The sequence below is a fragment of the Rhinolophus ferrumequinum genome, chromosome 23, assembly GCF_004115265.2.
Source record: "Rhinolophus ferrumequinum isolate MPI-CBG mRhiFer1 chromosome 23, mRhiFer1_v1.p, whole genome shotgun sequence".
NCBI lineage: Eukaryota > Metazoa > Chordata > Mammalia > Chiroptera > Rhinolophidae > Rhinolophus > Rhinolophus ferrumequinum.
Window position 1 is genome coordinate 23,619,107 of NC_046306.1, and position 22,717 is coordinate 23,641,823.

At 47.7% G+C, this 22,717-nt stretch overlaps 2 protein-coding genes across 5 annotated transcripts in view; one reads left to right on the top strand and one right to left on the bottom strand.

The window, feature by feature from the left end:
• The window catches only part of FAM110A (family with sequence similarity 110 member A), a 65,441-nt gene that overhangs the window by 11,107 nt on the left and 31,617 nt on the right, over positions 1-22,717 (top strand). The gene's annotated exons all lie outside the window — the stretch shown is intronic.
• Positions 1,927-22,401, bottom strand: SLC52A3 (solute carrier family 52 member 3). Of its 4 annotated transcripts, none has more exons than XM_033095380.1 (6): positions 22,349-22,401; positions 12,741-13,365; positions 10,563-11,065; positions 8,735-8,858; positions 8,064-8,313; positions 1,927-3,895 (listed from the first exon to the last, which is right to left on the bottom strand). In XM_033095380.1, the coding sequence occupies exons 2-5, from the start codon at positions 13,305-13,307 to the stop codon at positions 8,101-8,103; spliced, it is 1,407 nt and encodes a 468-aa protein (XP_032951271.1). In that variant the 5' UTR covers positions 13,308-13,365; positions 22,349-22,401; the 3' UTR covers positions 1,927-3,895; positions 8,064-8,100. The 4 variants fall into 4 exon arrangements, 3 of the variants coding, with proteins under 3 accessions (XP_032951271.1, XP_032951272.1, XP_032951270.1); XR_004421844.1 differs by lacking the exon at positions 1,927-3,895 and adding an exon at positions 4,593-6,250 and having other exon boundaries at positions 7,469-8,313; XM_033095381.1 differs by lacking the exon at positions 1,927-3,895 and adding an exon at positions 4,593-6,250.

Below are 22,717 nucleotides of genomic sequence, written 5' to 3' on the forward strand. Positions count from 1 at the left end.
TAAACACATTTAAAAAAAACTACCCCAAATCCTTTCAATCACCCATCAAGTACAGTAAGGGCAGGTTTCTAAACATCGTCCTTCACAGGAATAAATACACTTACCATAAAGGGGGCAGCATGTGGTAGCGACTGCATAGATCTGCAAACTATAATTTTCGATTCAGCTCTCACTCAGACGTGTGGGATTGTGAACAGTGGGTCCATGCTCCCCCACCCCACATCTTGCTTACAGCTTGGCTCATGTCCAGGCAGAATCACCCACACTGTGTATATCGTTAACCCTTCTCACTCTTTTTCTGGGAGCACACAGTTGCATTTCTGACGTTACATTATAAAAAACAGCCAACATTTCTTGAGCATTTATTATGCACCTGGCACTATTCTGAGCCCTCTACCTGCATTCATTTATGATATATTATCCTCTTAACAATGCTATGAGATAGATATTATCACCACAGATGAGAAAATTGAGGCATTGAGAGGTTAAGTAACTAGCCCAAGGTCACACAGCCAGTAAATGGTAGAGGCTGGATTTGAAACCGAGGAATCTGGGGCCAGAACCCACACTCTTAACCATCATGTTAACCACTTGAATGGAGGCCCCATGGGAGCCATGTGTACATGTGTGTGTATCTGTTGTCGGCCCACAAGCATCTTAGGCAAGCCAGAACCCAGTCTGGCTCATCTTTGCATCCCAAATACTGGCCCTTTCCATCCAGGGCTCACTCTGGTTGTGTGCTCAGTAACTGTGTATTGAAACAATTCATAAGGCTTGCTGAGCCCCAGCTCCTTCATCTGAAAGACAGGAATAATAGTTAGCACTTCAGATTGCCCAGCGAGCTCATTAGTGGGAAAGTTTACGTTAAAGACCCCCGTTCTCCCTTGCTTACTGCCTGTTCACCCTTCCGTGGGCTTCCAGCCTGGCCAATTTAGTGGCCTGCACCAGCTCGGGAGAGCTGATCATACTCATCTTTTCCCAACTTTTCATTCAGTACCATCATGTTTGTAGCTTGAAATCAGCAACAGTGAGAGTATTTACACCACAGAAATTGGCAATAGAAACAGGAGTTTTTTCCTTTAGAGTTGTTAAACATTTACCACTGTCAGGAGGAAATGGATTCTCTAACAATCACCTTCAGGTAGTAGCACAGTGGAGTGACCATGCCTATTGGCTTTGGAGCCAGACTTCCTGGGTTTAAGCACGAGCTCTATCACTTACCAGCTATGTGACCTGGTTCAGTTACTTGACCTCTCTGAGCCTCCTTAGTTTCATCCATAAGATGATTGTCTATTTCATTAGGAATTCAATGCTTTCTCAATAAATGTGGGGGGACTTTCTTGTTTCCCCATCTTAGGAAAGGGGATGGTGATGGGAATGGGACTTGCAGTGTCAAAGAGGAACCTCAACAAGGGCAACGTGTAACCCCAGGTCCAGGCCCTAAGTGGACAGTGTCTTGAGCACTGTCAGGCCAGATCTTTATGAGCCAGCCTGGACCGTATGCATGGTGGTTGGGGGATAAGGGACCTCTTCCAGTTTCTTGGAGGGAAGGCTGCTGTTAGATTTGGAGCCTGGAACAGATTTGGGGGGAATCAGGTGATCTCACCAATGATTCCTGCTGCCCTCCCCTCACCTCCTTTCTGCTCTAGTGAGGATTCCTAGAGGTGTGTTATGGGGTTTGCAACATATAAGATGTAATATACATATGACAAGAATAGTACAAATAGGGAGAAGAAGGAATATTGCTATGTAGGAGTGACATTTCTATACCTCATTGTAATTAAGTTAGCATAAATCTGAAGTAGATTCTGATAAGTGGAGACATATATGGTAAACCTAGAGCAGCAATTTTTTTAAAAAAAGACAATTTTTAAAGAAATTAAAATGTTACACTAGAAAATACTCATTTAATGTAAAAGAAAGCTGTAAGGGAAGACTAGAGGAATAAAAAAGACATGAAATATACAGATAACATAACGTAAATGGCCGACGTAAATTCAATTCTATTAATTAATAATAGCATTAAATATAAATGGATCCAATCAAAAGGCAGCGATTTTCTGACAGGATACAAAAAACAAGCTCCAACTATCTACTGCCCACAGGAGACATACTCTAGATTCAAAGATACAAATACTCTGAGAGTTAAAGGATGGAAAAGATATATTATGCAAATAGCAATCATAAGAAAGCTGGATTGGCCTTATTAATATCAGAAAAAAATAGGCTTTAAAACATAATATGTAACAAGAGCTAAAGAAAGACATTTTACAATGTTAGAAGGGTCAATCCATCAGGATGACATAAAAATTATAAACATATCTGTACCTAACAACAGAGCCCCAAAATATAAGAAGCAAAAATGGACAGAATTGAAAGGAGAAATAGTTCAATAATAACAGCTGGACACGTTAATACTACATTTTCAATAATGGATAGGCAGAAGATCAACAAGGAAATAGAAGACTTGAACAACTCTATAAACAACTAGACCTAAAAGACATCTATAAAACACTCTACCACCAACAGCAGAACACATACGCTTCTCAAATGCACATGGAACATTCTCTAGGCTAGACCATATATTATTAGGCCACAAAATGAACTTCAATAAATTTTAAAAGCTTGAAATCGTACAAGTATCTCCTCTGACCACCTCCTCTAAGAAGTCTGTGGAAGGGTTCCATGCGCAGGTTGAACCAGAGGATTTTATGCTGGTTGTCTGAAACCTGGAACCTTCTAGAAAACTTTCAGGGCATCTGTCTAAACATTACCTCATGTCACCCTGTTGTGTGCATTAACTTAGTTAACTCATGGAAAGCGCTTAGAAAAGTGCCTGACATGCAAATACATTTTATTTGTTATTGTCCTCACAATGACTTCACGGGGCAACTTCATTAGTTTCCTTATTTTACAGGTGAGAAGACAGAGACTCAAAAATGCACAGTAAGTTGAGGTCACATAGCAAATAATCAGGGGAGCCAGATTAAAACCCATGTACAAGGCTTCTTACTTCAAAGCCTTGTACAAGTGCACAGAGAGGCAGGTCTGAGAACTTTCATCACAGCATTTTTTTTCAGTAGCTTAAAATCGGTATAGATGTCCACCAACAGGGACCATTCAGTAAAGCCCAGCCAGAAAGTACTTTGTGCTGGTTACAAGAAACAAGGTTATCCTATACATAGGGACATGGAACCATCTCCAAGACATTTTGTTCAGTAAAAAGAACATCTGAAAAAAGTTTCATAACCCACAAGAAACAAAGCCAAATATTCCATAAGATCTGTCTGTGCATGTGCGTGTGTGCGTGCGTGTGTGTGTGTGTGTGTGTGTGTGCTAGAGAGAAAGAGTGACTGAGATCTTTGGATGCTCATATGAAGCAAATGAAGGTGATTTAAACAATAGGATCTATTTATAGGAACCTTTCTTTCTTTAGATTTTATTTTATTGAGCTTTGAAATAATACATGCTCAAAGAAAAAATTCAGAGTACAGCAATGTATCATGAAGGAAAAAAACCCTCAGAAATCCCTCCCTCTGGAACTAACGAGGCTAACATTTTGATATATATCTTTCCAATCCTCTTTCTGTGTGATCGTGAGTACGTGTGTGACTGTATGTATGCATATATGTATAGATATCGAGAAACATACATATGCAAATATGAGAATTCTGCTGTTATAACAAAATGTCTCCCACATTATAGAAACTTAAACAATATAGAAACTTATTTCTCTGTCACATTAAATCTGGGTCCCACGCAGAATGGTGGCTCCACAATCATGGTTTTCTGACTCCTTCTATATTCTTCCTGTATTTTTCTCAACCTGTGGCTTTTTCTTCATGGTCTAATACAATTGCTCCAGGTCCAGCCATCACATCTGCATTTCCACCAGCTGGAAGGGGTAAATAGGAAGTGGAGATCCTGCCCCTGCCTTTTAAATACACAACCTACAAGCTGTACACATTATTCTTGTGTACAAGAATAACTGTAGATAACTGTTGTCTAAATGTCATCAGATGGCCATTCCTAGCCACAAGGAAACCTGAGAAATGTGGTCTTTACTGTGGGTTACCATGTGCCCAGCTAAAAGTCAGGGTTTCTATGACTATGAAAGAAATAAGAGAATGGACATTGTAGCAACTAGCAGTGCTGTTTGTTGCTTATTTTCATTCTCTCAATACTATCTTTCTTCACTAAGACAGAAAGTTCTATATCTTACATGGTAGCGTGTGAGAGGACACCAGCCTAGACCTAATTACAAGCTGTGATAGAGCAGCTGTTCTTTCTACGGCAACCCCAGAAGTCAGCTGCTCAACCAGCAATCTCCAAATGAAAGGCAGAGTCCTGGCAACACTAATATTTACCATGGCACTCCCACCAGGCTTTACCTTTATAAACATCATTAAGAAAACCAGAAAAGGTCATCCCATTGCAAAACCAGAATTGCAAGACACGGTGACAAACCTCTGACAAGTTTCAGCCCCTTTGCTAACCATTCTTAAAGTGATACCATTAGATTGTGTGTGTGTCCTGCCTACCGAAGCACGAATTTCTCCTCCCTTCTTTTCATTTCCAGAGGAATTTGAGTGTGTGTGTGTGTGTGCGCGCTGGGGGGTGATGGAGTGTCAGGCATGGGAGTGGATTGGAGTTTTCTATTTCTATCTGTAATATTTGCATTTCAAACTAGAAGACAGTGAGCCAGGGGAGGTGTTTATCTCCACCTGAAGCTAAGGTTTTCTTGACTGGTTCACGTGGTTTGAGGTTCGTGTCTCTGACACAGAAAGATCATGTAATACACAGCCAAGGTGGCCTGGGTCCAAGTCCTGGTTCTGCCTCTCACTGATTGTGTGACCTCAGCCAAGATACTTAACCTCTCTGTGCCTCAGTTTCTTCATCTGCAAAATTGGATTGATGATACAAGAAATACTTTTAGGGCTTCTGGGAGAATTAAATCAGTAAAGTCTCAGGAAGAGCCCAGGCATGGGGAGGCCCTCAGTAGGGAACCGCAGGAATGGCCCCAGGCCCTGGCACCCAGCCAACCAGGAAGGGCGGCAGCAGGAAGGCGCTTTAGAGCCATAAATTGATGGTCACTGTGGTGGACATTAGTGAGGATGAACAGGGTAGAGACTCCCTTTTTCGTCATTCTAGTGCTGACCAACCCCGAGGAAGCGTATTGGTGGAAACCCTACCAATTCTCTTTCAGACGGCTTTGTGGGCCTCTCCTCAAAGCAGTCTTGGCCTGATTTTACATATTCAGGTTCCTGGGGCCACCTTCCTTCAGGATAATTCTGGAGTGTGTCTCAGTATTTATGCCAACAGCTCATTAGAAAGAACCCTGTATTCAGAGCCAGAGTCTGGGCCCTGACGTTGTGGCCCATTTTCTGGCGGACTCTGGCTAGATCATTTCGCTGTCTGTACCCCTGCTAGCTCACTATCGCATTTATACGGCCTGGGACACACCTGGAGGCTCATGGACCGTCTGTCTGAAGCATTAGACAGTGTTAACTGAAAAATAAGAAGACCTTACAAAGTGAGAGGGAAGTGCTTTTATCATCCCCATTGCAAGAGGGGATGGAAGTGTTCTAACTCATGCAGGTTAACTTCAAGGCCGTCAGCGTCATTGAGAGTTCCAAGGGTGGTGAGTAAAAAAGCAAAACCACAGAGAGGGTTGTCAAATAGAGGTGCCTTTTCCAGACACCAAGTCACTTGCCCTCTCACCTGGTCCTTGTCAGAATATATTAGCGTAGCCAGCTCCATACTGTACTTGCTCTTCTGCGTCTACTCTCCATGTGTGTAATTATTCTTGGAGCATCTTCACGTGTCAGCACAGAGAGTGTTTCTTGTTCACAATCCACTCCAACATTCTTTCCGGGAGGGAATGCTTGGAAACAACCCAAATGCCCTTGAAAGGGCAAATACAAATTTAAAAAATATTCTCCCTGGTGCCAGAAAGGGAGACACCCCTTCTCCCTTTACTTAGAGCATTTACTTTAGAAAAGTTGTAAATTCTTTTTCTGCTCCTTTCAGATGTATGCGGTTCTTTAAAAAAGCTGAATAAGCCTCTTGCCAGGTTTACCACCCAGGAATGTTTTTCTCAGGGACCTGGGAGCCATCTCTTCGTAATGTAAACATCAAGTAACCCAGCACCTCTATTGCCCAGTCTCTGTGGGAGGGTGGGAGCCTAACTTCAGCGCTGGGCTCCAAGTTGCAAAACAACCTCCTCTCATAAAGATATGAGTTTCTTTTCCTGTGGATAAGGACAATTAGTTAACACAGATAGCCACCCCAATGATAAACTATGTGACAGATGGTGCTGTCTGGCCCTCCTACTTGAGGACTAGCTACTGTTTGAGAACGTGGATGTAATTGGTTGTATCTGCTTGTATATAAAAGCAGGATGGGGTTTCTTTCTGCCTCTGCAATCTCTTTAGCAGATTGTCTGGGATGTGTACCACCATCTGGTTTAATGCATATTCAATAATAAAACTGTTTTCTTTCTTTTTTTTTTGCTTTTGTGGAGAGGTTTTCTGGGTTGGCAGGTGATTTTATTTTTAATTTTTGTTTCCAACACCTTCAAATGTCTTTTTGCAAAGGGCTACTTATTAATAAATGAATCTCGTACCTCCATACAGTGGAATACTATGCAGTCATGACAAAGAACAAGAACACGTTCCATTTTCATTCTCAGTTAAAGTGCAAAGTACACAGTAGTTTACTACTTTTTCTGTAAAAAGACTCTGTATTTGTTTATATTGGCATAATCTCTAGAAGAGAAGGGATTAAGAAAAGTGCTCTTGTGTGTGTGTGTAAGAGGAGCTGGGCAGACCGGGAAGAGGAGAGGGATGACATTTTTTTGCTGAACACCATTTTATATTTTCTGATTTTTGAAACATGTTGACTATATTATCTATTAAAAATAAATTAAAAAGCAGGAGTGGTAGCAAGCAAACCAACCAAACCACTAAAGGAAAGAAACGCCAGGTCCAGACATTCTCTAAGCACTTGATTCTGTCTGTTTCTGAGTTCAGTCTTGACCTTGGAGCCAACTGAAAACTGATGATATTGATACATTTTAGAGGTTTATGTGGACTTTTTCATGGAAGGCTGATCTTAGTGTAAAAGCAGGGAATGTCTTTTTTAAAACAAACAAACAAACAAAAAAACACCAACGAAAAGTAAAACCAAAAAACAATCAGAGAGCTAATACACCCTTCCCCCATACTCCTCCCTGCAGTTGGGAGAAATGCTTTTTGGGGTCCTCAGTGTCCACTTTTTAGCCTTGATGAGTTGGATGGAGACTCACTTTCAGAGGCTTGGTGTAGCCCCTCGCCTCATCACCTCTCTCTGCCTCCCAGAAGGTCACTTACTGTCCAAGAAGTAGGCCTTCCTGGGTCTGGAGGGGAGATGGAAAGGGGTCTGTGAGGGACGTTGTCCATCCATACTGGGAATCAGGGAGCCAACATACCTGAGATCCCATTAGTCATCTGTCTTCTAGAAGCTCCTCTGTGAGGATAGTGGGGAAAGAATATGGGGCAGGGGTCACCTCTCCAGCCCTCTGGTCACTTTAGGCTGTGTTGTACTCCTGTTATTACTGTCGGGCATCAGATGAGGAAGTGCCCCAGGAAGGCTTGCTACACGCTCAGTGTGTTTCCCTTTTATCCCTGTGCCAAGCCTCTGAGGTAGGTGCTGTTTATTATAATCCCATTTTATGGATGAGGAAACAGAGGCACAGAGAAATCAACGGACTTTCCCGAGGTCACACAGCTTGTAAGGCCAGCTCACCCTCCCAGCTCTTTCCCTTCTAACACCCTTGAGCCTGCCTCCAGCTGAGTGCTTTCAGTCAGTTATTTCTCAAGAGGGGAAGGAAGTTCTGAAAGGGTGGAATTGTAGGCACTGTGATTCAGAGTTGGGTAGGGCAGTGCTTTACATTTCCGGGTCCCATGGGAGGCCTGTGGCATTCCCCACCTTACCGAGGGGAGTTTGTATTGATGGTTCAGGCTCTGCCTCCGAGACCCCCCACCCCCCGCCACTTGCCCTGTAATCTTGGGCCCTTGCCTTGCCTCTCTGGGTTCCAGTTTCCAGGTGCCTCTAGTGGGCCTAGGCAGAGCACTGCAGGCTGCAGAAGTCCGCGGATGAGAAGAGCTGCCAAACGTTGACCAGTGGGAACATGAGCAGAGCTCCGAACAGCGAGCCTAGCTGCACTGTCGCCCCACACCACAAGAGGGCGCTGCGGCTATGGTCGCGCAGGATCACTCCCAGCATCACCTTGACATAGCTCAGACAGCCAGTGAAGAGCACCCATGAGACCACCTGCGGAGATAGGGTGAGAGATGCAGAGTGAACGGGGCTATGGTGCGACCCCCAGGAGCGAAGGGTGAAGGGTGACCTAGCAGGGCTAAGGGAACCCCATGAGTTGACCCCTACCCAAGGGCAAAGGAGAGCCCAAGCCCAGTGGCTTTTCTGTCCCCCATGATCAAGTCAAGGGCCTCTGGGAGAAGGCCACTGCTGATGTACAAATGGTGGAAAGACTGTGGCTTTCAGGCTGGACTATCACCTTGGACCAGACACCTCACCTTCCTAAGTCTCCACTCCCAAACGAGAAGCATCCCTGCCCCCCAATCTGGGGCTTCAGGAATAAGCAACCACAACTTTGGTCAATAGGAAGGGCTATACCCAGGGTCTCCCCAGGCCTTGGCTAGGTGAGGGGGCACCTGTGGGAGCAGATACTTACGATGGAGACTTCTCCAGTCCAGTGGCCCTGCATGAGGGGGCAGGGGCTCATCACGGCCATGGCCATATTGTAGGCCCCAAAGCTGGTCCCAAGCACTGTGAGGACCCCCAGGAATGGCAGAGATCTAGGGAAGAGTGGGGGAGGTGAGAGGCCTGACCTCCGCCTCCCCTGCCCTGGGGGCCACATGGAATGGTCAGCATCTCCAGGGTTAGAGATTAGACCCATGGAAACTTCCAGGCCACCTGGCTCAAGTGGGTCAGTGAAGCTCCTGACAGACAACGCTGGCTTAAGTCACCCTGAGCATTAATGGTAGGGCCCAGCATCCCAGCAGGAGAAACAGAAGGACCCTGGTGCTGCACAGACCGGGTTCAAATCCTAGTTCCACCATTAAGCTGAGACTAATCCCTACACCTCAGTTTCCTCACCTTCAAAATGAGTCTTGCAGGGATGTGGGGGCCTGTGGGAGCAGAATGTGCAGGGCCTGGCCCTCGCTGTGGGCCGTACCTGGTATTTTACCTGCTGTCATTTCTTCCTGCAGCACACCCAACCTCAGCCAGAAGCCAGGCTGAGGAAAAGGTGGCTTTGATCACAGCACTGGCACTGCAGGGTGTGGTGTTGATCTGGGGTGGCCCTTTCCTTCTGGCCTCAGCTACCTATCTACAATGTGAGGTTTGTATGATATGGGGTCCCTGGTGGCCTCCCACGTAGACCCAGGTCTGACAAGTGAGGACACTGTCCTTCCTTTGAAATCACTGCCCCTGGGGTCTTCCTAGCCATACTCTTCAGAACACCAAGGTTGTTCTGTGTCCTGGGTGAAAGTAGAGGGTCTGCCCCTGCCTCGAAGGACTCTTTCTGCTCCCAGATTTTTAGATTCCCTGACTCGCAGATTCTGTATTTCTAACATTCTGAGCATCTCAGATTTCACAGGTCTGTGGTTTCTGGTCCTGCTTCTCCAGAATCTCCAGCCTCCTTCCACAGTTTTTAAGCCCCAGGGAGAAAATTCAGCTTTCCGGCAAATTGACATTTTCTCCGTCTAAGTCTCCTATATTCACTCCTTCCGGGGCCGGAGGAGGTGGCTGTGGCAGGCCAGGGTGGGCAGCGCTGACGGGGGTGGGTACGTGCAGGACTGAGCCAGTGAGGTCGTGCAGGGCAGAGGGGTGGGTGGGAGCCTGTGGGACTTAAAGTTTCATGACCCCAAGGTGGGCCTTTCTCCTCCGGGGGTCTGAAGTCCTTGTGTCACTTAGGTTACTTATTAAAATTTGAAATCCCAGGTCCCAATTTAGGCTGGCTCAATCTGCATTTTATCAATTTGCCCAGTCATTCTTCTAGAACTGCAGCTGCAAGGGAGACAGCGTGGACTACAGGCAGGAGGGCAGGGCTGAAATCCTGGGAATGAGACCAGGGCCAGCCCTTTCTCCAAGCCTCAGGGTTTCCATTTGTAAATGGGAACTTCGGTTCCGGCCTGGTTGTTGCTTTTCGTGGGCCAGTGGCAGTGATGGTAGATGCACTGGGCCTGCTGTGCACCAGGAACTGCTTTGAAAGCTTTATCGAATTAGCTCATCTCATACTCCCAGCAATCTGAGGAGGTAGAACTATTATTTTCCCCATTTTCCAGATTATTATCTGAGGCACAGAGAGGTGAAGTGATTTGTCCACTATCACACAGCTAGTAAGTAGCAGAGCCAGGATTTGAACACAGGCAGTCAAGCCCCAGGAGCCATATTCTTAAGCACTACACATATAGCCTGATGGTGGGGTTTGGAATTCTGGCTTCTGGAATGAAGTGCACCCCCAAACAGAGTTTCCCAGGGCCAATTAGGGGGTAGACCTGTTAGGCAGGAACATGGAGAAGAAGCAGGCCAGGGGGTTTGCCATGGAGCTGAGGGTGGCGGCCAGGTGGTAGGTGACAGGCCCGTAGGACAGGCAGGAGTAGGTCTGCACAGAGGGCAGCACGCCGTTGGTGAGAGCATTCACAAAGGCCACCAGGACATAGATGAAGGTCAGCTGGGCCAGGTGGTGAGGGGCCCTTTTCTCTTCCAGATGCCCCTGGCCTTTACTGCTATCCCCCGGGCCTGGGGGGCCCAGGCCCTCTTTCAGCGGCCGGATGGCGTAGAGGGTGACCTGGGAGGTGAGGAGGTCTTCTGTGGAGGTTTTCCAGTGCCTGGGGTAATGCTGGAGGAGAAAGAAGGCGATGAGGCAGCAGGCCATCATGAAGGCCAGGAGCAGGAAGAAGACCAAGGGCGAGAAGTTGGCGGGGAGGTAGTGGCTTTCCAGACGGCCCGTGGAGAGCGCCATGCCACTGAGACCAGACACAGGAGTGCTGTTATCTCCCTGGGGAAAGACGAGACAAGGGTCATCGGATGCCTAGGCGACGGTGGGACACAGTGAACGACAGCATTAATAATGATAATGAACCATAAATATGATGCGTTATTATTAATAAGCGTGTGATGAATGATATACACAGAACTACTAAGGTAATGATAATAAGTACTCACACTGACTGACTGCTTGGGAGGCACCAGCGCTTGGCACGCCTCAGCTCACCTGCACCTCCTAACAGCCCTGTGCAGTGGGGACCATTCTTCCCGGTTTTAGAGGGAATGGAAGTAGCAGAACAGTTCGTCTTACCTGAGGGTCATAGAAGCATGTGGCAAACCCAGTCCACTAGGTTCTTTCTGACTCAGAAGCTTTACCTCTTCCCACTCTACTGTTCTCCAGGGCTGACAACCACAAATATGTTCAGAGGAGGGGCTGCTGGGGGACCAGCCAGCAGGAGAGCAGCGGCACCCCAAGTCCCCCTGTGGTGTTGTGGCCGGGTGTGGCCAGGTCTCTTTCCAAGAGATTGCCATACATCTAAATTCATATATGTGAAATTTCAAAAAATTTAAATGCCATCAACTAGTTCAAACACTTGAAAAAGAAAAAAACATGCTCGCCACCTACGATGGCCCAGGCCACTGGTTTGCAACCACTGCTGTACTGCTGTGGTTTGGATTAACACCAGACACATGTACGTTGTCCAATATCCAGTGGAAAAAAGTTTGAAATGTGGCTGGAAAAAGGGGTTCTATGGAAAGTAACCTCATGGGGTGATCTGAGCATAAAGTCCTAACTGGGCAGATCATGGTAGGATAGTCACGCCCAGGCATATAAATTCTTTAGTGAAAGGCTTATCTTTGCCTTAAACAAGCCCTGCCCATTGTTCCTGTGTATCTAGGTTAACACACCTTTGAAATCCCGAGTAAGGACCCTCAAAGGCTTCATCATCCTCAAGAGAGCACAGAATCTTAACTATTTTGTAATCCAGTACCCATCTTGCCTTCTCCACCTCCATGTAATCTTCCTTATGTTCCCTCTTGAATTTCAAATGCATAAAAGAAACTGCAAAACTATTATCCTCCAAAGGCATTTGAGATCTTGCTTCCTGGCAATTGTCACCAGTTTGGGCTCAAATAAACTCTTATAAAAATTCTCTACAGATTTGGACGTTTCTTACGTTGACAGACGTTTTAACAACAGGGGGTGTTGAGGCAATGTCTAAACTCTATGGTTCTCAGCCCTGGCTGTATATTAGCAGCATGTGGGGAATTTTGAATACATATAAACTCACAATCCCTGTTTTGCAATTTGGAAATCCAAAAAGCTCAGAATTTTTTCATGACTCACTTGGCAGCAACACTTGACGGGGTATGAGGCCGTTTACAGCGGTGTCACTGTACTGGATTACTGCGTAACAGGTGGGGCAGGTGTGTTCTAAAATCTGAAACTCCCAGATTCCAATACACATCTGACCTCAAGGATTTCAGGGAAGCCCCACCTTCAGAGAGTCTTATTTAATTGATCTGGCTGTGTGAGAGGCCCACTGGTCTGTTTCAGTAGCTCTCCCAGGTCATCTCAACTGCAGCCAGGTCAAGAACATGGGTCCACCCGACATGTCAGAAACAAGTAATCTTGCTGTGATGAAGTACAGAGCACTGTACCAGCTCTGGGTGATGCCAGGTACCTGTGGAGTGTCGGTCCTCCAGGTGGTATTAGGACTTGGGGTGGTGTGAGAGGTCTCAGTGACATTGACGCAGGTGGTGAGCCCTGAGCCCTGGGCAAGAGCCACCAGGGCAGGCAGGAGGCCGCTGAGTCCTTCACCCACAAAGTAGGTGGTGAGATAGTGGGTAGGCAGCTGGCTCATGAAGGGCAGGAAGGTAACGGAAGAGGTGCAGTCCACCAGGGCCAGGAAAAAGGTGAGGACCATGAAGGTGACGCTGTGGTGGCCACTCAGCACCCAAGAGGTGACGTTCCAGAGGAAGGCAAAGAGGATGCAGGCGACAGTGCCCACACCCAGCACGGTGAAGATGACGGGCACCTCAGAAAGGCAGCCAGGCCGGAAGTGATGGAGCAGGGTGACTAGGAGGGGGCCGACATTGGCCAGCTGGATGATCACTGTCAGGTAGGAGGGCAGGTACCAGCCCTCAGGCAGCTCTGCCACCAATAGGGGCAGCTCTACCCAGAGCCCGTTGATGGCTACCCAGGAGCCCATCCCGAAGGTGCAGACCAACAGGTGTGTCAGGAGGGCCATGGTGATGCCTGCCTTGGGCCAGAGGCTGCCACCTCCCCAGGTTAGTTTGCAGCAGGGCCTACAGAGAAAAATACCAGGTGAGCAATGGCAGGTTCACAGTGTAGCAAAAGGCTGGGTTTTTGGGCCCAGAGTTTTCTCTTCTCATTCCCCTTTTCATGAACAAGTTGGCTTTTTATTAGCAGAAAACAGGAGCAAATTCCCTTATAACTAACCTTCCAGGAGGAAAGGCTGTCTAACTATGACTTGTAAATCCAGAGACTGCCAAAGAAAAGTTTGATACATTCAACTGCATAAATATGAAAACACACAAAAGCAAACAAATAAACCAACAAAACACCCTCTGCAAAAAAAGGCAAAAAAACAACAGCAAGATCAAAAGACAGAGGACAATGTCGGGGAAATATATTTGCAATGTAAGACACAGGCAGAGCTCAGCTTCCTAATATATAAAGAATTTTTAGAAAATTAAGAACAAGAAGACCCACTAGAGAAATGGGCAAAGGATATGAACAGTTCAGAAAAAAAGTACAAATAAGCCTTAAACATATGAAAAGAATATCACCTTCATTTATCATGGCAAATGTCCATTAACAATGACTCAAGGTGCCGTTTCTCACCGTGAGATTGTTCCAAAGATTACCTGCCCTAGACAAAATGACACACGTATGAGGTTATTATTCCTCGCGACCTTGTTGGTAATAGCAAAACACATGAACTGGCCCAAGTGCCTCTCCACAGAGGAGGGGCCAATGAAAAGAATGCCTATGAGTTGGAATGCTATACACCTGTCAAAAAGAGTGAGGAACGTGGGAGAGCTCCCAGGCTGACAGGGACAGGTCCTGAGGCTACGTTGACAAATGAACAACATAAAGGTAGGCAGACAGTGTGCTGCCTTTTGAACACAGGGGAAGAGGAGGAAGAATATGTTTTCTTTGCTTGCATTTGCACAAAGCAGTCCTGGAAGGACACGCAGGAACTGCTGGGATGTTTGTGGCACCTGTACAAAAGGATTTGTAGGGCCGGCCTGGTGGCTCAGGCGGTTAGAGCTCCATGCTCCTAACTCCGAAGGCTGCCGGTTCGATTCCCATATGGGCCAGTGGGCTCTCAACCACAAGGTTGCCAGCTTGATTCCTCGAGTCTCACAAGGGATGGTGGAACCTGCGTCCTCTGCAACTAGCAACTAGCAATGGCAACTGGACCTGGAGCTGAGCTGCACCCTCCACAACTAAGACTGAATTTCAGGACAACAACTTGACTTGGAAAAAATGTCCTAGAAGTACACACTGTTCCCCAATAAAGTTCTGTTCCCCTTCCCCAATAAAATCTTTGAAAAGAAAAAAGGATTTGTAGATCTTTTTTCTAGGGTTTTGACCTGTGAACCATAAACATACTACCTGTTACAAAAATATGGTTACCTGCTATAAAATTCCAATTTGGCCTTTTTCTTATGAAATTATAGAATTCCCTAGCTGGACAGGTCCTCGGAGCCCTCTGGAACCCTTCTGCCCTCTGTTTACCACCTTCACAATGACCTGTGTCATACTACCTGTGATGTGACTCTCTTCCATCTTCCCTCAGTCTAAGTAAAAATACTGGAGAGGCCAGAGTGAAACTCTGGAGCCAGGTGCCTGGGCTTCAACCCAGCTCTGCCACTTACGTACTAGGAGAGTGACTATGGGCAAGTAAGTGACTTTGCCTCTCTGTACCTCATTCTCCTCATCTGTAAATAAAGGACAATGACAGTATCCAAGAGATGCAAATATGTTGAGTTTCTCTTGTCTCAAACTGCACCTGACACACAGTAAGCTCTCACCAAGGGTTCGCTATTTTCATTATGGTGAAATGCCAGGTATACCAACATAGTTATTTTTTCTAATTCACATGAAAATGAACACCTGACTATTCAAAATTAGAAAGGGGAAAAAAAAAATCCCTCTGAGGCACCACCTAAAATCATTGGTGGCTCAAGCACCATTTTGGAAAGGAATGTTGATTGGGCCAATCACTCACTTCCTTTCACAGATGGGAAATGGGGTGGGGTCCACAGGGCTGGAGGGGCTCTCCTAAGACTGGGAGGTGGGACTTGGAGTGGGTCTCCTACAGTACTTGGCTCCCCCCACCGTGACCCCGTGGTGACCCCTGATCCTTTGGTTCTGCTCAGTTTACACTGTCAGTCTTTACCACCTTGTCTCTGTTCTTCTGGAACATTCAGGAGTGCCCCTTGTGGCAACGCCTTACCCAGGAAAGTCTTGACACCACAGCAGGGTTCCCACACTCAGAACTGACTCTCAAATCAGAACTGACTCCCTTCCTCCTTCCTCCACTGGGGAAACCCACTCCACCTTCCTCCACTGGGGAAACCCACTCCACCGTTTCCCAAAGCCACCTCTTTTCCTCTCTGGGAAGTGCTGGAGCAGAATGCAGTCAGACCTGTTTTCAGTCCCCCTCCGCCACCTTAGCTGAGTCACTTAAACTCTGTTCTCTAACCTGTGAAGATGACCTAACAGCTCGGCTCTGGGGACACCAGGGAGGAGCCAGGAGAGGAGCAGCTCCAGGCAACTGCCACCTGCCTGGCTGCACCACCCCCCTTCCTCCTCTGCAGCCCAGCTTTCTGCAGGACCCCGTCCCCAGGAAAGCTCCTCTGGCCGCCCAGCACTGGGCCCCAGGCTCCCTTCATGTAAGGTTTTCTGGTGTGGACGTACGCAGGCACATTTCTGGGGAGACTGACACTCTTAGAGGGCAGAAGTCTGCTTTGGAATCTGGCATTTTGAAGGCAGAAGAACTTTTCAGATGATCTAGCCAGCTCAGTATTTGTAAATTGGCAACTTCTGGGCCTCAACCAGGCAACAGATGTGTTATTTTGGTTTGCTGTGTGTTATAAGCAATTGGTTACCAAAATCCGCAAGTCAGGAGGTGGCATACTAAACCCAAGATTTCTGGCTTCTCGGGAATATTCTGGAAGACCACACCATGCATGCTCATATGGCAACAATCACTCTTGACCCTCTTTACCTTAGGGTACCTGCCTGGGCCCTGCCTGGCCCTGTAGGCACTGCAATCCCTTATTTTTGAGAGGGAGGTGTGGCTTGCCCAGGATCCCTTACAAGCCGGGGCAACGGTGGGGCTGGAATCCAGTTTTGGGCCTCTCTCTGTCTCAGACTTCAGCCACTATTCTCTCCTATAGTAACATCTGGAGCCAGATGCCTGGGTTCAAATCCCAACTTCAACCCTTCTAAGCTGAGCAAAGGACTTAACTTCCTGTGACCGATTCCTCTTCTGCAAAATGGGGAGGCTCCCAGTACCGCCATCAAGATTGCAATGACCATGAACCTGCAAAATGCTAGAATGGTGTCTGACAGAGCAAATGCTCAGCAAACGTTAACTGCTCTGATTACTATTTCAGCAAAGATTTCAACTGCATTTGAAGACATTCAATTACCTTGAACACACTTCTGGTTACCACAACACAAGTAATTAATGGAGGCAAAATTTTATCATTACTTCTTCCTAATCAATCAACAAGGGATGATTAAGCATCTACTTTGTGTCCGGAGCTCTGAACGATAACAAGGAGAAAAGTCACAGGGGTGTCCCCAGAGAAAAGTCGGAGGAAGAGGTGTGTGGGTTGCAGACTTCAAGTGCAATCACAGGTCAAGGTAGAGGTGACTCGGGTGTGGAGAGAAGGGGACTGCTGGGACTAGATGAGAAGGCAGAGTTTCCCACCCTACCTTGGCCAAGGTAGGTAACTCAGTGGCTGCAAAACGCAGGCAGGTCCTCCTGGGGGGTCAGTGGAGTGGAGGAGGGAGAGGACCTCTTTCAAAGACCAGGAGCTCTGGTGTGCTTCTCAGCTTCCCACTATACTCTCCAAGAAGACCCAGAAACAAGTGATGGTTGCCCACCTCACCTGAGACCAGAATCTGGTGTGAAGCAGGCAGAATCCCACTGAAAAAGCTGCCCTGGGCCAACTCAGACCAAGCTCTGATTATGATTGGTGAAACAATATGGGAAGAAAAAGTAGGTAGAGAGTTGTATGATATTCCAAGGCTGAGGCTGCTAGATGCTTCCCATCAGCCACTCTTTCCTTCTTCGTTAGTTGTTACAGAGACCCGATTTTTGGTTGGGCAAATGGTCACCAAGTCAAAGGATACATGTCCAGCCTCCTTTGTAGCTAGGCATGGCCCTGATCAAGCCCAGGACAATAAAGTTGTCAGGGACTTGAGAAATCTCCTTCAAGATAAGGGAGGGTGCCATTTTGCTCTTCCTCCACCCTGCTATCTGGAACTCAGACGTGATGGCCAGAACTCCAGCAGCCATTTTGCACCGTGGGAGATAGTGTGGGTGCCAGATGGAGATTAGACCTCTCAGGACTTTGTGGCACAGAGCAGCCATACCAGCCCTGTTCTGCCTGCCACTAAACTGTTCTGTTTATTTAACATTGTTTAAGTTGTAAATAAGCTTCTATCTTGTTTAAGCCACTCTAATTTTATACACAGCAAAACCCTAGCTCAATGTACAGAGATATATGTTTAAGGATGTACACTGACCAATTATAGTAACCAAAAATGAACAAGTGTATTTATCTCCTTTACTATTAAGGCTCCAACCCAGAAACTCAGGTCCTACCCCAACAAGGATTTGATCAAAACCCAAAATCCAACAAAATTAATTGTTGAGAGACATCAAAAGGTTAGGAGTCAACTTGGGGCAAAGGTCTTTTCCCGGCCTTGACAGCAGAAGGTAGTGGATAAATGACATGCCTAATAAAGAGGAAGAAGTAAATAATTAAAGAGAGGAGGTGAATTTGCAGGAGACGATTACCTTTACCATCTGAAAAGCTGTTAAGCTAATGAAAGGGGTCAGCAAGGAGGCCAGTTACCTGTTTATAAATATGTAGTTTTCCTGCATAGAACCAGTTAGAAAATAAGACTTGCTATTGAGTAGTCATTTGGGAAGAACAAAGCTGGGTCTCTTTCTTACTTCTTACCCTGCCCCCCAAATCACTTCCAGCTGGATCATGTTTAAATCATTTTAAAATTAAAAAAACAATCCAGTCACGCACAGCATTCTGCCATTTCAGTCACTGATGGACTGCATATATGACCGTGGTCCCATAAGATTATAATGGACCTGAAAAATTCCCATCACCTAGTGACATCATAGCATCACACACTCCTCACGTGTTGGTGGTGATACTGGTGTAAACAAACCTACTGTGCTGCCAGTCGTACAAAAGTACAGCACATACAATTATGTACGGTATATAACACTTGATCATGATAATAACCAACTATGTTACTGGTTTATGTATTTACCATACTATGCTTTCTATTGCTATCTTAGAATGTATTCTTTCTACTTATTCCAAAAATGTTTGCTGTAAAACTGTGCCACGTTGTGTTCGCAGCAGCCTCGTACATCCCATGTTTACCGTCTCTCGATTGCATCATTTTCTCTTGTGGGTGACTTAATCTTGTGTTGTTTTGCACAGTAACAAGCTGTACAGGCTTGCAGCCCAGCAGTAATAGGCTCTGCCATATAGCCTAGGTGTGTAGTCGGCTGCACCATCTAGGTTTGGGGAAGTACACGCTATGATGCTTGTACAACAACGAAATCACCTAAGGACACATTTCTGAGGACATATCCCCGTCATTAAGTGGCTCATGACTGTCATAAATACCCATACGTAGCAGGAACAGCTTTTGTAAAGAACTTGGGGCAGGGGTGAGCCTGGGCCAGTATGGCTGGAGCAGTGGGCTTGACGGGAAGGTAAGGGCAGACAGCGCAGGTAAAGAGCCTGAATTTCATTTCTGTACAATGGGTCCCATGCACTGAAAGCCGAACCCCCACGCCCACGGAGCTGAGTTCTCTGGGTTATGATCTAGGACCCAGCATAGCTGTGTAATTTGAGGGGAGTGGTTTGGCAATTTTAGTCCATTTCTTTATCTGGAGAACAGTTATGTTGGTGGTATGGCCCAGAATGACCCATCTCCTTTATGGCTCCCCTGCCCTGGCTCACTCCTGGCCAGCCACACCATGTGCCACATGCTCCTGGACCTGGGGGACAAAACCATCAATGACAAAGAGTGGGGGGACATCATGGGCAGAGGGAACTGCATGTGTAGAGGCCCGGTTGTTTTCAGAGAGCTAAGGAGTAGCTCAGAGTGACTAACACTTAGAGTGGGTTGGGATATATATATATTTTTAAATGCATCTTTGTTTTCTATTTTTTCTACAGTGACCTTACAGTTCTTGTTCATTCATTTAATCAGTATTTATTGGGCATTTGCTGTGTTCTGGACACCAATCTCTGCTCTCAGGGAAGTGTGGGAAGCAGTCACTAAGCAAAATGACAGAAATACAGAGCAAGTCAGCCACTGATGCGAGCTGTGGAGGAAAGTGAAGCTTGGGGGAGGGGGCAATCGCGGAGGCTGGCTGCCATCCTAAATGGGGCTGTCAGAGGGCACATGAAGGAACTATGTATGGCAGTGAGCCATGTCAGCAGAAAGAGTAGTGCAGGGGGAGGGAACAGCAAGTGCAATGGCCCTGGGGTGCGGCCTCACTTGCCGTGTCCCAGAAGCAGATCTTGGTGTTGAAAGAATAGCCAGGAGGCCAGGGTAGCTGCAGCAGTGCAAGTGGAGACAGGCTGGTCATGTAGGGTCTGGTAGGCAATAGTTTGGATATTTTCTCTAAGCCAAAATCCTCATTGCTAGGCAGAGGTGGGACCGGCTCTAATTCAGTTTTTAACAGAATCATGCTGGCTGTTGTGAGGAGAATCACGTGAGGCCAGGGTGGAAGCAGGAGTGAAACTTGTTAACCCATTAGGAAACTGGTGCAGTAATCCAGGCAGAAAAGATAAGACAGTAATAATCACAACAGCAACTACAACTGCTGCCTTTTATTGGCTGCATGTCTTGACAGGCTCTGTTCTAAGCATTTTACACATATTATCTATCAATTCCTCTCCACAGTCCTGAAGTAGGCATTATGATTATCTCCATTTTATAGATGAGGAAACTGAGGCTCAGAGAGGGCAAGTAATTTATCTGAGGTTACACAGCTGGTCATCTGGGAGCTGAGATTTGAGCCCAGGCATGTCTGACTGTGGACTCAGACCTCATAACATGAGCAAAGCCCTGGGGGGTAAGCGGGTGTGAAGAGGCTGTACCAGCCAAGCTGAGCAGGATCCCTTTCCTCTACCCCCAGGCCTCCCCAGCACTTGTGGGGGGAAGGGGAGAAATGGGGTACAGACCCCAAAGAACCTGAGAGAGGCTTCAAGACATACCTGCATCCTGGGGCCCCTTCCGTGATTGTAGGAGAGCAGAAACCTAAGCCTTTGACTGAGACACCTAAGATGCTCCTGTAACAGGTGGGCAAACAGACAGAGAAGCCAGGACAGCCGCAGGCAAAGGTGTCTCCGTCCTTCACATTCTTACATCTAAAGCTGAAAGTCCCAGGCCCAAGGGAGTGAAGGGAGCTGGTGTGAAGTTCCCGCCCAGGGCCAGTGCACCCTCAATGCACTGGGCCATCTCCTCCCCGACCAGGCAGGGAAGGTCCTGTGTGACCTTAACATCAGAGCCCAAGCCGCCTCCACCCCGGCACTCTCTCCGGCTCTCTGCTTTATTCCTTCTCAGCACTATGGTGCATTAGCTCTGTTACTGGAGTAAATCTCTGTCTGCCTGTTAAGCGATGGTCTCTCCCACTGGAGTGTCATCTCCATGAGGTTAGGGTCCTGTCCTCTCTCAGTGTCCAGCTGGCCATCTGGTTTGCCAAAGCCTGGGCCACGAACAGAGCCTGCCTTAGCCATGCAGGTTGAGTCGTCTAGGGTGGCCCTAGGCAGTGCCAGGGTCTGACAAGGTCTGGACAAGGATCTTAGTCAGCATTGTCCCAGGTCCCTGGCTGCTGGAGTCCTTGGTGAGTCCTGCGGACCTCTCCCTGTGGGTCTGGGGCTGGTCTCCATCCTAATATGATTATGGTGGTGGGGACGTTGTCTGGGCAAGAGTGGGGTGACTTTGAGTCAACAGAGCAGGGAGACTGAGAGGGTCAAAACCAAAAACGTAAAGGGAGAAATGGAGGAAAAAACTGAGACACAGAGAGACAGAAAGAACAAAAAGCTAGAAGCAGAAATGAGCAAAATGAAAGACAGAGGGACAGAGGCAGGGCAAAAAGAGGAGCTGAGGTAAGGAGGAAATGGAGGCAAAGGAGCAGCTGGGTGTGCTGGATGCCTGGCCTGGCTTAGCCACCCAGCTGTTCACAGCTCACATCCATGCGTATCAAAAGGCCTTTTTCACCTCTCCTTGTCTTGGAGTTCCCCCAGGTCTCCCTCCTCCAATTCTATGTTCCCCTCTCACAGATCTGGGGAAACCGAGGCCCAGAGAAGAGGTGCTGCTGGCACACACCCTGTCCATGCCCCCTGCTGTGTATCCTCGGGAAAGCTGCTCACCCTCTCTGGGCTCAAGTTCCATCAGAGGTTCTGAGGATGCCCAGGCTTGTTGGGCTTTGCTGCCAGGGAGGAAACAAGGAGATAACGGGAGTCCAGGAGGGCCAGCTGGGACTGTAAGTTCCCTTCCTCCTCCTCCCTCCCAGGGTCTGGAAGGGCTTCAGGCCTCCCCCGGGGCTGACCTTGGCTGGGTTCCCCTCTGCTTGGTGCCCATCCCAACCCCCAACCCCCAGCCCTGGTGCCAGGCTGGTGAGGCTCCAGCCCCACCTGGCAGAAGCAGCCATCTAGAGGTCCCAAAAGCGTGGAGATGCAGCTGGGCAGAGGTCAGTGAGGGTCCAGTGTTCTGGCCTGGGGAGGAAGGGTCTGGTCCACCCAGCCGGTTCCAGTTGTCCTAACTCCAACCCTACCCACTGGCCAGCAAAGAAGGAGGCCCTTCTTTCCTCCTATCCCTCCCGCCTCGGACCCAGCAGCCTCAAACTAGGGGAAAGGCCATGGGCTACCTTCTGTCCTCAGACAACTGCCCCTCCTCCACCCCGCGCCGGCCCCGGGTACCTGCAGCTGTGGCCTCACAGGCCTGAGCCGCCCAGCACCGGCCGCCGCTTACCTGCTGGTCTCCTCCAGCAGCTCTGCATGGGAGGGGCAGGGAGGTTCGGTTTGTATTAACCTGTCCCCGCCCCCGAAGTAGGGGAAAGGCTGGGACAGGGTGGGCGGGGCTCCCAGGATAATCAAGAGCCTACTGTGTGTCTGAAACCCGCCCAGCAGCCTAGCTGGGAGGAGAGTCCTGATTATCATAGGGACAGTGACAATAAAGGGCTGACATTATCCAGTACTTACAGCTATCCAGATTTCCTGAGGGTTGATCTCCAGAAGGCATATGGCCCACTGGCTATGGCCCCAGCCCATGGCTACTGGAATTCCTTTCCCACAGGGACAGAACTCCAAGGAGCAGAAACTCTTTGTTCAAATACTGGTG

Bases quoted from the DNA above. Each gene is read 5' to 3' on its own strand.
- SLC52A3 (XM_033095380.1), bottom strand. From the start codon at position 13,307: ATGGCCCTCCTGACACACCTGTTGGTCTGCACCTTCGGGATGGGCTCC. The intron at 11,066-12,740 runs GTACCTGGCATC...GTCTTTCCCCAG, and splicing joins GGAGGACCGACACTCCACAG to GGAGATAACAGCACTCCTGT. The intron at 8,859-10,562 runs GTCTACCCCCTA...ACTCTTCCCTAG, and splicing joins TCCATGTTCCTGCCTAACAG to ATCTCTGCCATTCCTGGGGG.